Below are 14,727 nucleotides of genomic sequence, written 5' to 3'. Positions count from 1 at the left end.
TACATAAGCAGCACGGATACCCCGTGGAATCGTTTAGACTGGAAAAGATCTTTAAGATCACCGAATCCAGTAGTGAATTTCACATAGTTAAGTGCCTCATTAATGGCAATTCTTGGCTGAAATCACCGTGACAGCCACTAGCAGAGGTCACACTCGGAAAGCAGAGCAGCAATAGTAGCTTTTAATCCAAGGTGCAAGCTGTGCAGGCAGGGAGGGTTACACAAGCGCAGCTGGGATGGTGAGGCCGTGGAAAGACGCGTTTCTTGCCTAATTTTTAGGTCAAAGACACTTGTTGCGACTTTTTCAGGGGGGGGTGGGGGAAAAAAAGGAAATTAATAGAGCGGCGGTGATTTCTCAGAGATCCGGTGAGAAGCGCGAAGGGATGGTTCCTCCCGGTGCCCTCACGGCGTCTGGTGACCTTTAGAGGTGACAGGGACCGACCGCCGGCTCCCGGGTGTCCGGCGCGGCCGCTCCCCCATTCATTCTGTGCCCGCGCTCCCGGGGCCGGTGGAGCGGGTGACCCCGCACTGCCCTGGCGGGCACCGGCCCGGCCCCGCCGCCCCTCCCGGGCCCAGCTGCCCTCGGTCCCTCAGGTCCTCGCCGCCCCTTGGGCGGGCTGGGCGGGGCGCGACGCCCCGCACTTTTTTCCCCGCGGCGGAAGGTTACGGAGTGAGGCGATCGGCGGCGCCTTAAAGGGTGCGCGCGGAGGAGGGGCCGCAGTGAGCGCCGAGGCGAGGCGGGTGTGCGGGTCTCTCGGGCGGTACCGCCGTTACCGGAGCCCCGCGGGACGGACGGTGCTTGTCTCGCTCCTCTGCCGCCACCATGTCGCGTGAGCCCGAGATCATGGAGTCGCAGGTGATGTGGGAGCCGGACACCAAACGCAACACCCACATGGACCGGTTCCGCGCCGCCGTGGCCAGCAGCTGCGGGATCCGCCTGGGTGAGCGCAGGGCGGGGGCGGGCGGGCGCTGCTCTGCCTTCTCCGGGCTGGCCTCACTGTGGGGCCGCGGTGGGGCTGGGGGCCGTCCTCCTACCCCTCAAGTCTCTCATCCCTTGGGCGTGCGGGCATCCCCCGGCGCAGGAGGGGCACAGTGGTCCAGGCGGGATGCTCTGCTGGAGCCTCAGCCGGAGGCCTCCGGGGCAGCATCCGCTGAGTGTGAAGGTACATGCTGGTGGGAAAGGCAAGCAGCCTTATCTGCGCCTGGTGCTGCGGCTGGATGTCAGCCCAGGCAGCGCCGGCATCGCTACCTGCGGCGGCTCCCGGTGTGCAGGGAGCTGCTGGGGCCAGGAGCAGCACTGGGGTGACTTGGTGTTTTAAAGGGATGTGGGAAGGCAGGATCACTGCCACCATGGCTGGGAGGTTAGTGTAAGCCTTGGTATGATGCTTTAGTGACATAGGTGTGTGAGATTTAAGTTAAGGCCATGTGCATCTTTGATTAGGGAGAGTATGTTTTTGTAATATTCAGGTACGCTGGGAGGTGAAAGGTGATGCCCAAGCTTGTTCAGTGGTGGAAGATAAGGGTTTTTTGCTATGTATCTGTCAAAGCTTGTGAACTGCAAGCTCTGCTTTGTGCTTATGCAGGAATACCTGTATGGCTGTAAATAGGTGTGTGTGGTTCTTTGACTTGGACACAACGTGTTGTCTTTGGGATGAGCTGTGCTTTGAGCAGGGGTTGGACTTCCAGGGGTGTTTTCAACCCAGAACATCAGTTTGTCAATGCTTGCTGACTGTAGGTCATGTCTCCAGGGTATCAGTGGTTCTGGCTGTGTGAGCTCAGCCACATCATGGACGAGGTGAACTTCAGTGCATGTGTGGGTCAAACCCTCCAGTTCTGACTAGCTTGTTTTATGGTGTCTGCTCTTCCTAAGTGTTTGAGGGCTAGGTTGCTTGTGTAGGTTTCCTGTGATCACTTGTCTGATGAGGGATGAAGGGAATAGTTTTGGTAAGTGATCCTTTCAGTCCAGTATAGATGTCAGTGGTATGAGCAGAGACATTCTGGAGTGGTAGCAGTGTATATAGTGATTCCTGCAGTTCATGTCCAGAAAACAATTCCTCACCTTGATTGCTATGTAGGCAAACCAGGTCATTACTTTGACTGCTGGTGATTTCCCCTGGGAAGGCAAATGGAGAGTGTCTAACTCTCCTGCTGGATGGGAAGCAAGTTACTACAGTGTTTTAGCCAACTCCTGAGTGAAATGTGATGTAACTGGTACTCATATGATCAAGAGTGAATGCAGTTTCAGATGGGCTGCCTGTGTTTATGGCTGAAACAACTAGAACTCTTTTCATCCCACTTTGAAGTGGCTTTCTCCATTGGAAAGTGGATTGCTCTGCATATGTAGAAACCTTTGTCAGCCTCCATTAGGTTTGCACTGGTGTTCACTGGCCTGAGTGCTATTCAACAGCAAATAATGGATACTTTATATGACCTTAAGATGTGGACTCTCTGAGGAGAGCTAAGGGCAGTATAGCCCTTTAAGCAGCATGGCTCTGCCTGGCCCTAAAAGTGTAGTAATAAGATGCAATGTTTAACTGCTGAGTAACAGGCCTGTGCCCTGAAGGACTTGTGTGGTGATGCTTACTTGGAACAAACTGTATAGACAAAACAGAACAAACTTTTCATGCTGTGAGAAACCAAATTAGTAGTGACTTGAATCTTTTTGCATTTATCAAATTATTTGGAGCATGTGGTGCAGTTTGGTTTTGAAGGGGGAGATGCCAACTTAAGCTCTTCTTGGGTAAAGTTTTATCTCCACACAGCTGATGTGTGATGTGCAAGATAGTAACTGGGGTGGAGTGTAAAAAGGGTATGTAGGAGTCTGGGATTGAGGCAATATGTAGGCAAAACATGATTTATGGAGAAGTCTTTGCCTTTGTGTCTATGTCAGTAACACCTATGGAATAATCTCACACTGATGGAAAGGGTCGAGGTGGAATAAAATGTTCAAGGGACAGACTGGATGAGGAACCTGCTGTAGTGGCCATGTGTAACAGTGCAGAGGTAGTTCTCAATGTTTTTCTCTTACAAAGCTGGAAGGTGTCCTCTTTGTAGGAAGAGGATGCAAGCTGGCTTCTGAAGCAATTGGCTGGATAACAGGATGACAAACCAAAGCTAATTGGTGAAAATGCTTCTGGGTGGTTTAGCTGAAAGCATCAAATAGGGCACACAGTTGGCAGAGCAGGAAACTTATTCTCACTGATGGCAGATATTCATATTTAATTGGTTGTTGGCACAGCTTCAGACAGCATGGACATGATGAGGAAATGTCACTTTCAAGCTGGTGATGCGGCATCAGCTTCAGTTATTCATACTTAGAACTGTTTTACACACTGAATTTTGGTATTTAGTTTGAGTTGTGGGGTTTTCTTATGCATTCCTCAGGTTGCTTCATTGGCCTCACAATCATATAATATCTTTAATATCTAGCTACTAAACATCTTGTTTCACTTCATTCATGCTTTTCCAGCATGAAAAGGTAAGCTGCAGACTGTCAGACCCCATATTTACTGCAAGTTAGGCATGCTTCCTCTAACAGTCCTGTTGATACCACAGTTGGACAATGAGTGTCACATAATCCCTGTGTCACTGAGCTCTCAGAGGTCTTTGGCCCCAGACTAGAACCGTATAGCAAGTGTCCCTTCTCAGGAAGCCTTGTGTATCTTTTGCTGTGTGAACATATCCTGTCGATATGATAAGGGAGTGAAAGTGTCAGCAGACGGGACTCTGACCGTTTGATCTTCAGCTGCACTGATGTAGGAGGAAACAGTTACTAGGAAAGGTTTCTGTCTCTGTGGTGGCAGATAGCTTGTAACAGTCAGGTGAAGGGATGCCATGTGTTCAGGTTCAAGTAAACTCTGCTATAGTCACTTACCTTGAGCTAAAGTCATCTACTCTGTGTGGTCAGATTTACCTTCCTGCTTGTTTTAGCCACAAATTTTCTTTATCCAGGACATCCCTAATTGTAGTTTGTCTGAATTCCTGTAATTATCTGCATAGTGCTGACACGTATCTATTACTTCCAGCCAACTATGATGACCTATACCAGTGGTCAGTGGAATCCTACTCAGACTTCTGGGCGGAATTCTGGAAGTACAGTAACATCGTATGCTCTCGCCTGTATGATGAGGTAAGTTGAGTGTTTATCTTACAGTAAGTGCAACACAAACAGTAAATAAAGTGGTTTCACACTCAGTCTTTTGACCTCTTTTTTGAACTCTTGCAAGTGATATAAAGAATCTCTTAGATGTCAAGTCCTGACCTTCCTTGTGTGGTGGATGGTGGTGTTCTGTTGCTGGTACGCTTTAGGACAGTGAAATCCTCAAGTTTTATTGTCCTAAGCATTTCTGCTGTAGTGTCCTTGTGTTCATGTGCTCTTGCACACGTTATCATTCCTGGCTTCTTGTGAGGAGCCTACCAATACCTGTCTTCTGCTTTAGCATTGTGCTGGTAGAATACCACCTTGGTTTTGTAAATGCTGGCGTGCTGTCAAGTTCATGTTTGACTTCCCTGAGTCAGCTTACCTGATAAGCACACCTGTTACTCTCTGGCTTTGTAGAACTGGTTTTGGAAGCTCTGCAATCAGGCTTGAAATATTTGAGGGAATGGTAGTGGTTGAACACTGTCACGGTGCAACACTAGAGTGTGCCCCAGAGTTGCTGTGGGATAAAGGTGACTCTGAAGCTCTTGCAAATAGAGGGCAAAGCTGAAGCCCTTTTATAATCCTAGTGTAGGATATCAACATCACCCTGTAGTTTTCCATCTGAGGAAGATGATGGGTTGATTGCTTCGAAAGATTGATGCAGTGGAACCTTCCTGGGACTTAGTGGGGAGGACCAGACTTGTTTCTTAATCCCTGGAGGCCATCTGTTCCAAGAACCCTCAGAGTACTGGCAGTCCTTCAGAAGGGACTGGTAAGTTTCTTTTGAGTTCTCCTTCTGTTTTATGAATTTCTGTACTGATGTGATAGATCAAGTGGTTCTTCCTGCCATGAAACTGCTTTTTCAGGTATCTTAATGTGACTCATCCTTTAGAGGAGTGAATTCATCAAGAATTTAAGAACTAGCCTGCTTTGAAGTGTATAGTCTGAAGACTGTAAACACTTAATCTTTACATTTTCTGTAGATGGTAACTCAAAATCTTGCCAGGTTGAATTTGGGTACTGTCTATTTTCTCTACATATTCTGTGCTCCTAGCAAGTCTATCCTAAATTTCCACATGAATTCAAATTGTTTTGAACAAGCAGTTCAGAGCAAGCTGGACAGTAACACTTGCTCTCTTGCCTTACAGGACTGGTACTTCTGGAAGTCAGTCCCTCCAGATGCCAACAGTGGCTGATGAATTGGAGGGAAACTGGAGCAGGGGATGGTGCCCTAAAAATGGATGTTTCCTGGGGATGAGTAGCAAGAAGATGGGGATGTTTAGAAAGGCTTTAACTAGATTTCTTGTGAGCTGCAGGCCTGTGTTGTAGTGATCTTGCTGTGATGTCAGGTCTTGAGACAGGAGAGGGAGGGTCAGCTGGTGGACAAGGACTGTAGAAGATACTGAGTCACTTGTTATGGCTGTTGCTGTTTGCCTTTCCCTCAGTGTCAGCTTCAAGGCTTGACTCCAGCTTTGCTGACTTGCTGTTGGTCCATTTCTGTTGTGTGTCAGGAGGGAAGGAAGGTCACAGTAACTGAGCTGGTCTGTGGTAGCTAAAGAGCTGAGAAGCTTGATTTAAGGTACCTTACAGCTTGATCCTGGCTGTCTATTGGAAGTAAGCATTATGCTTTGAGGTAAATAAGATTTTTCATGAACCAGAGCTAACTCCTTTGTTCCCAGCCAGTGGAACAGTTTATACTTGCACAGGTAATTCAAAGAAAAACAATAAAATATTTACATTTTACATTGTGTACATATAATATGAGCAGCCAGTGTTTTACTTAAAACCTTTACTAAGTTTAAATATTTGATGTAGACATGCTGTTGTCGCTCTGTAGCAATCAATATCTGTGTCACTTGTGAAAAGAACATGGGTACTTGCAGTGTGCAAAGCTACACTGACATGGCAGCTTTGGCATTGGCCTGTCAAGTTACAAGTAGCTGATTTTAAATGAGGAATGTAGAATCTATTTCTTTTTGCTATGAGAAACACCTGACAGCTGTTTGTTGGTCCTGTGCAGGGGCCTCTAAGCCAGAGATCAGGTTGTTCATATCACAAAGTACCACTAGCAAAGACAGGGTATTAACTAGGAGTCACAGGTGTTACCTGGGGAGAAAATACTGGAGCATCAAGTATTATATGATTTCAGCACCTTGTGCTAGTGGAGCTCTTTGAAGCTTTTTAAAGGATTTTTTTTTTCCACTTCAGGAAAAAATAGTTGTGTTGGATCTTGTCCTGGAAAACATTCTGCTCACTTTTCTTCAAGCTAAGGAAGTCATAAATGAGTCAGATCTAAGAGGAGCTTCTAATTGATGCAGTAATATATGTTAGTATATAAAAAATATTTTTGCAGCCTGAGTTGATAAAATGTAAATGTTACAACTCAATTTTTATTTGTTAGGAGTGAAGAAATCTACATGAGTTCCCATTTTTAGAAAATACATTTGAAATAAAGTAATGCAGTAGAGCACTTCCACATGAGCTTTACGTTGGCTTATAAATTAATTTTAGGATTGCCTCCAGCAATACATACACTGCCCATCTCAAAGCACAAAACCATTAGGTTTTCTGGAATGGGAGGTATTTTGAGCTCTGCCTGGCTTTCAGAAGAGCCTTTCAATTGATTTGAAGGAATGCTGTTTTTATAATGTATGTGCAGTCCACGAGAGAACCTGAGGGTATAAACTGAAGCTTTCAAAAACACATCTATAAAATAAAGTTTCTATTTAAAGATTTCAAAATACATGTGCTGCTGAGCAGTGGTGCATTTTGGAAGGAGTTTAGAGCTTTGAGGCTAATGCTTAGGGGCTCTTTATATCTATTACTGTTTTAGAGGTATAGTCTTAACTGTGACTGATCAAGGGGTATATTAGTACTTTGAGGCTTTATTAGTTCAAGATGGGGAAGTTATTTCAGCTCAATGTATTTTTGATGGCTTTTCATTGCATTTTTCAGTTCTTTGTACGTCCTAGTCCTAAATGGGGAGTTACTTAATATTGGTTTATTGTGTTGTTGGACCCTCTTAATTCTAAAGCATGGAGAATTGGGTACATTTGACTACACAGTTCATTATTTTGAATTACAATTGTTTGAGTTCCTGATGTTGGTCTCTCTACCCTGTGACTCATGCTGGGGAAGGGTGGGTGCTCACACCTTCCTAAGAGGGAGGCTGGGGAGTAAGTCCTGTGACAGAGTTTCCATATACTGCAGCTCAGCCCCTGTTTGGGGTGTTCCCAGAGGCTAAATCCCAGTGGTCATTGTGGTTTGCCTGTGCCTTGTGGCCTGGATGTTGTCACAGTGGTTTGCTTTGCTTGTGTATTAAAGGCTGGTCCAAAGGTAGAACTGTCAGCAAGGAACTTCTTTAAGTTTAGTTGTAATGACGTATTTGCTTGTGACAGTTGACAAATAATTAATCTTTCCAGGCCAGTAATTACAGGATTCAGTGTCTACCTGCCATCTCTAAGCTGGGAGAAATGATTCTTGCCTAATACAGTCTAAAAAGAGCTTGGAATTAATTAGCTGATTTCTCTGAAAAAGAAACTTATCTTAGAGTTTTCCAGGAATGTATTATGTATTCTTTCCAGGTGGTTGATACATCCAAAAGTATTGCAGATGTCCCGGAATGGTTTAAGGGCAGCCGTCTGAACTATGCAGAGAATCTCCTGAAGCACAAGGACAATGACAAGATTGCACTGTATGCAGCAAGTAAGAAAAAATTACTGGCTTATATTTATTTACAGTTCACAGGACTAGGCCTTGTGAAACAGCTCTGATGATTGAAACCTTGAAATAAACTGGTTTGGGTGAGGAGAAAAGAGGGTAGTATGATCAGTAACTCTGCACAATCTGTGATACAACTCTGAAAAAAAACCCAGAAAAATGTGCTTTTAACAGCTACACAATAGTTGTGCATCGTGTCCTCTGCTAAGGAGCTGCAAGACTCCATTGTTCATTGTTTAAGCTACTAAGAAGCATCACTGCTTGTTCAGTCTTATGATAAGGATTAGGTCCAGCAAAGGGGAAGCTCAGAACACAGCTCCCTAAGGAAGCACTCACACACCTGCACAGAAGATAATCTCATCTAACAGATTAGAATCTGGTTTTTAAAGTTACCAAAGTCAGCAGACAATAAAAGTCCCTTCTCTGTATCTCAACGTTACCATCCTTATGGCTATGCACAGATTTTACTACACTTTTATCTTCAGTGTAATCAAAAAATTAAGACTGAGTTTAGTTTTCCAGACAAGTGAAATTGCAAGTCCCCCATGCACATAACTGTCCTTTCTGTATTGTCAAAAACAGAGTTAATTCATACCTACACCCCATGTAGTCCTTCATATTCCTAAAATAAAAAGCATAGGAAGAGGGTGGGAGAGACAATATCAGCAACAGTGCCAAAATACTTCCTGAAGGCAAGTGTTTATGACAAATGTGAAATAATACCTCAAATACTGAGTGCTGCTAAACATAGCAGGACCTCAACTACCTTAATTACATTCTAAGAAAACTTCATTTCATCTGCCAAGGACTTCCTGTAACTGTCTGTGTTCCCAGAGCACGTTTGATTGTGTAGGTGTTAAAAGTCTTAATTTTCAGATACATAGGAATTGGTTTTACATGTATGTTACTCTTCTGATAGCTGTTTAAAAAGGGGAGTTAAATATTGTCACTTCAAATTACTGAAGGAATTATTATCAGTTTAGTGAATTGTCTCCAACAAGAAGCAAGATCTACAGGGAGTCATAGGTTGTACTGGAGATTCACTATTTTGTGTCACATAATCACAGGTGATGACACCAAAAAGAGCAAAATTATTTTCTAGTTGATTATTGAATCAGTACTGGAGTGAACACGTTGGCTCATCTGTGGTGAACAGACTTCCACCTGCATTTCTTTCATGACCTCCTGCTGTGTTTAATCTTCTTAAGACCTCTTAAGTCAGAGTATTTTTTGTTAACCCCATGCTCCTAGGTCAGAGTGGTGGTTTGGGAACCTGGTTTGTGTTCCCTAGGGATGAGTCTGTGGGAGCAATGTGGGTGTTCTAGAGCACAGGAATGCAACTGTAACGTGCCTAAACAATTTCACTTGTCACTGGTTCCTGCAGTGAGTCCTTTTTGTGATTCCCTTCTCCTGGGGCCTTAATCATGAAGCAAGATCAGAGTCCCATTTCCTGTTGTTCTGTGGGAACACAGACTCTGTTGGCAGCCCCTGCTCAGTTTATGAACTACACGTTATGTGGACTTGTGTTGTTTTGCATCATGACCTGCTCCCTTGCTCTGTAAGTCCAAATTTACTGGTATGAAATTCTAAGAAGGCAAAAGATTAAAAAATACTGTTCCCTGCTTAAGGCAATCAGACTGATGGCAGCTGTTCTGCAAGGACCAAGTAACAGGGTATGCAGCTCACCTTTCTTGTGACATCCTTGGCATATGTGTTTCCTGGATACTGGAAACAGGACAGGCCAAGTGGTTTGCAGGAGTCACATTGAGGAAGTACAGGAAGGGACCTTTAAGATGACAAATATTCCCTTTCATAACATTTAGATTTGTTCTTTTTGTTTCGCAAGTGATTTATTAACAGCTTGTGTAACATCTGACATTCAGTACAAAAGTGAAAACACCCTGCAGATCCTTTCAGAGATGAATGGAGTCCAGGTTAGTTTATTTGCTTTGTGCTATGTTGGCAAAGGCAGGTGTTTAAAAGTGTATTGAAAGTCAGGCCTATATGTGCATGATATTCTGGATAGTGACTTACTGTAATATAACCTAAACTTGGCAGCTGGATTCTGCTTCCTAGAGCTAATGAGAGAACTGAGCAAAAAGGGAAAAATGATGTTATTTCTGTGTTAGACATTAGTCTTGGTGAGTGCAGTCTATTTACCATGAGTACACACCTTTCTCCAGTGAATATTTTGTGGTTTTTGCAGATGTATCTATTTTTAGAAATGTCCTTGTGCCTTTTGAATGAATACCACTGATTAATACTTGATTCCCACTAAAAAGAAAAGCAGAAGAGGAACTTAACAAGCAAAAAGTAGAAATATTAGTGGAAACTCTTATCTTAAAATTGCTTTGTATTCTTCCAGAACTACTTGTTTGTACTAGACTCTGCTTATGTTACAATACCTAATTTCTGACTGACTGTTTTAATTTTCTTTCCTCAGGGGAAGGCAAAGAAGAAATCTTGAAAGTTACTTTTGAAGAACTGAGACAAGCTGTAGCTTTGTATGCTGCAGCCATGAGGAAGATGGGAGTAAAAGCAGGAGACAGAGTTGTTGGTGAGTAGTTTTTTTTAAAGGTCAGGAGGTGGAATTGCTTTAAATATGCAAGTGGCTAGTTGAGTTATAGAAACCTGAATATGAAATACTATTTCACAGGAACTTTCTAAAGAAAAGACCCTTATGCTGCTGTATTTACATTTGTAGGAAATATACTTCTAGAGGGAAGGAACCTGGATTAGCCTGCAGGTTCTCTAGCACTGAAGGGGGAAGAAAAATACCTCGTTCAAAGCTTCACTAAGGTCTGCTTCGTAAACACTCCCGTGGAAGCAGAAGTGAGAGACTTTCCATCTTTCTGAGCTTTAACTCACAAGGTCTGGCATATTTAGTCAGGGGTAGTCTGGGAAATCATGGTCCCAGGTTGGTTGTTCTGGTGCCAGCTGGCAATTCCTGACCCTACAGCCCTGGGTAATCTGGTGTTCTGTGAACTGCAGGTCTTGAGGAGTGGACTTGTACTGCCTCCTCCCACCAGGGCCTTTGGGAGGAATCTCCTCCAGAGTGGTGGGGGTGAACAGCTGGTGGGCAGTAAGCCTTCAAGTCATACCAGTGTGAAGATCAGTGCTTAGAGCCCTGTGATCCTTTCAGTATCTCACCAGATACTCTGCAGTCATAAGACTGTGATGTAGATTTTTCTCTGTAAACAGTTTTTTGTCTTGTGAATGGCTTGTACAGTCCAGGCATGGAAAGGGGTTACTCAAGCTGGTCTCGGTTCATTTATTTCTGAATTGCTGGTTTTGATCTTCCAGCTGAGCTGCTTCATCTCTACTTCATGTGCTCTGTAATTCTTTAGTTTTCTCAGCATAGTGCCAGTCAGAACTGCAATATCCTTGAAGCTCTTTGACTCCTACCTGGAAGTTCTGGTGTGTGTATCCATCGTACTACGGGAATCACATGTTTTTGAGCAATACTTGGCCATTATCCCAAGTATGTGTAAATTCTTATGTGATGCAAATCCCAAGTGATGAAACTGTTGGTTTGTTTTCTCTGTGTTACAAACTTGAACCTGTATCTTGAAAACCACAAGGGTGTGTTTTTTAAAGCCATAAGTATGACCTGAAAATGTGAAATAAACTCAGAGCTCATTTCACACATATGGTAGAAATATTCTCTGGAACTGGTAACTGAGCACTTAATTATCACAGCTGGTGGCTTGATTTTTAACACAGAATTAGAGCTAAATCCTTAATTGGGTATGAACCACCCAGTCAAGTTGAGGCTTGTCTGAGTGAAGATTTAGATGCTCTAATTTTGTCTCCATTTTCAATCTTAACACTTGTCATGTTCTTATCTGACCACTTGTTGAGGAGCAACAGAGCATGTACTCTGTAGCTGGAGAAAACATGCTCTTGAAAACATAGCTGTAGTCTGTGCTGCTAATTGTGCTACTATTATGACTTTAGTAACAATTCCTTTTAATTAATGACTATCTTGTTTAGCACGACTGCCTGGCTGCTGCAGGGACCAGGGATCTGTGTGGAGTGGGGCCCCTTGATCATTTCAATATCTTAAGCATATCTTTATGAACAGCTGCAGTTGGTTTGTGGAAGAAGTCTGGCATTGTAGGCTTGGAGTCCTTACAAAACCCTTTACTTTTGGTAACAAAAGAGATTAATGAATCTAGGCAGCCTCTTTTCCTTAAAATCACAGTGTGGTTTTGGGCTCAGGTAGAGCTTTTTACATTTGGAGTCTTCATGTATGTGTTTTCTTCTGGGCAGTTTTTTGTGTTCTGCATTTTTCCACTCTGCCCTCTTACCCTGGCTGGGGAGACTCTTTTCCTTGTAATCTTCAGTCAGAGGAATCTGTATCAGTTGAGCTGTTGCACAGTTCCCGTTCTTTCCCTTCCCCTGGTGCCCCTAGTCCCGTGATCCTGGCTCCCTGCTTTGCCTTGGGCAGGAGCCCACATCTAGGGAGAGCTTCCCTGTGAAAGAAATCCAATGGGATTTTTGACAGTAATCCCATTATTTAGATATATATATTTCCTTGCATTGGGTTTCAACTTCTTTCATGTGTTTCTCTCCTATACCAGAGGATACTGGCAATCCTTGGAAGAGCTGAACTGTAACGTTGCAGTCAGAGACTGAGGCTTCCCAAAATGAGCTGGGGAAGATAATTGAAGTATTGGGTGGGAAAGTTTGAGTCCTATGTCCTTTTGTGGTATCAAAGGTCAGGCTCTCTGAAGCTTGCCAAAATCTGCTGGCACTTAATTTGTTCCAAAATTTATAGCAGATGGCAGAGGGAAGGGTGATTCTTCATGTGGTTTATAGCAGTAACACAGGGCATGATTCTACTGCTTCTGAAAAATCAACTTTTAAATAGAAGGGAGATATTCTATTAATTTTATTTCAGCTACCTAACACTTAGCGAGCCTGTCAGGTTCTGATGCCCTTTAACACTTTCTCTTAACATCTTGAGCTGTTAGAATCACACATGAGAGCTTTTTAATGTTGTTTTCCTGTGGACTTCATCCCCATGCTCTACTGCCTCTAAGACAAGACTACTTTAATTTTTCATTACACTTAACATATCCCCTAGTTTGTTCAATGCAAGTTGTGGTTGCATCATGACAGTAATAGTATGTTAAAGTTGGAGGTGGGTGAATGTGGGTGGACAGGCAGCAGTGTCAGCACTCTTTCAGCTTGATTTCATCCTAGTCTTCCCTTTCCATCACTAAGGAGATGGAAACTTAATAGTAAACATAATTGAAGCAGGTGTGTGGTGAAATATTTCTTCCTCTAAAGATGTCTTGCAGTACTGTCAGTGATGCTTGAGCAGTTGGAAGAGACATAGGTGCAAGCTGCACAGATCCACATGTGAGGTACTCCTGGTCTCCCCCTGGCCATCTGTTTGGCGAGTAACAATGACTGAAACAGGAATAAAATAAACCTGGGAGTGTGTTTCTCATCTCTGGATATGTTGCTTCTATTATATCCCTGTAGCCAGCTTTGCTCTGTTACAAGTCAGCAGTTAAAAACAATCTAATCTTCCCCATGTGTTCACACAAAAACATCCTCAACAAAACATGGATGAATAATATTGTTTAAAGCTGGTATTTTATCTATAGTAACTGTATTAGCCCGAGTTGCTTACGTGGGTTTTAAAGCTAGCTTTGTAAGGAGATTAACATGTTACTAATAGTCTCAGGCCACAGTAATGTTAGGTAGGATGTCCAACTTTCAAGTCCTACAGGAATATGAAATGCTATGTTAACATTGAAAAGGGAAACTGGTCTTTGAATTCTCTTCTGTTTGAGAGCTGGTGTAGTTCAGTAGTATAAGCCACTGAGATGTTTTAGTTGTAGCTCTCTATTTGCTTCCTCCTGATGCATTAGTTCAATGCTCAAAGTCTCTGATGCAGGGTTTCAGTTCAACTGTTTTTTCATGCAGTTTTTTGTCCCATTTTAGACCCTTGGGACCTGTCAGCCCACAGGGTGCTTTGAGGAGTAAGCTGGTATCTCAAGGGGTGCAGTCAAATGCAGGGAGCTTTACACATGGCAGTTGCTGTGCTTTGTCTGCTCAACTCAGATCTGAGAGAGGGAGAAATCAATTTTTATAATAATCTTTCTTATTTCTCAGAATCTTGTTTTAATCTGAAAAACTGGCTGGAGAAGTAGTCTGTGTCATTGAGGGTTGGGAGCTGCTGAGAGAAAAGTAACAGGAGCTCTTACATTGCTGTGTTTGGAGGATCTCTGGTCAGAATAGAAGCATCTTTATTCATAATACCTGGTGTTGGGACAGATGTGAAATCTCAGTGATCTGGCTGCCTGCAGAGATTGGGTAGATAGAGAAATGCAGAGTAAGTTGCTGTACACGTTTCATACCTTTGGGCAGTGTTGGCTGGTATCCTCCAAAACTCAACCACCACCTCAAAGCCAACTGACAAATGAAACTAATGATTTAATTGTCTGGCTCACAATAATTAGCAAAGACTTGTGTTCTTGCCTTGAGGGCTTTTGTGTGGGAGTGGTGAAAAGGAGGATTGCTTATAATAGAACTGAAGCTTGTAAGATATGGCAAGGTATCAACTGCTCCAAAGCAGGGAGAGAGATCTTTCAGTTTTTGTTGCACTCTGGCCCCCTGATCATCCCATCTAAGAAATGCTCAGTAGAAATACTTGGCATCAATTAAAGAACTGCTTTTGCCACACAAAATGACATTTTAATCTGTTCAGGTTCATATATTTCAAATTATCACTTAGGGAAGAAGGTTTGTCTTAAAAATCTCTAAGGTTTTGGGATACTGTACCCTGTTCATAAACCTTGACCCCAAGGGAAAAATAACAAAATAAATAATACCTCTATGGGCGTGAGATTT

At 43.3% G+C, this 14,727-nt stretch overlaps 1 protein-coding gene across 1 annotated transcript in view; it reads left to right on the top strand.

Moving 5' to 3' along the window:
• Positions 1-703: 703 nt before the first annotated feature.
• AACS (acetoacetyl-CoA synthetase) overlaps positions 704-14,727 on the top strand; it is a 38,675-nt gene continuing 24,651 nt past the window's right edge. The window contains exons 1-4 of the mRNA XM_027651873.1: positions 704-940; positions 4,025-4,128; positions 7,725-7,845; positions 10,304-10,417. Coding sequence (XP_027507674.1) covers positions 823-940; positions 4,025-4,128; positions 7,725-7,845; positions 10,304-10,417 — 457 coding nt within the window. The 5' untranslated portion in view covers positions 704-822. The remainder of the gene's footprint in view (positions 941-4,024; positions 4,129-7,724; positions 7,846-10,303; positions 10,418-14,727) is intronic.

Source organism: Corapipo altera, unplaced genomic scaffold (assembly GCF_003945725.1).
Source record: "Corapipo altera isolate COAL_440 unplaced genomic scaffold, ASM394572v1 67, whole genome shotgun sequence".
In the NCBI taxonomy this organism is placed as follows: Eukaryota; Metazoa; Chordata; class Aves; order Passeriformes; family Pipridae; genus Corapipo; species Corapipo altera.
The sequence above is the reverse complement of the archived record's forward strand: the minus strand, read 5'-3'. Positions and strand labels throughout refer to the sequence as shown.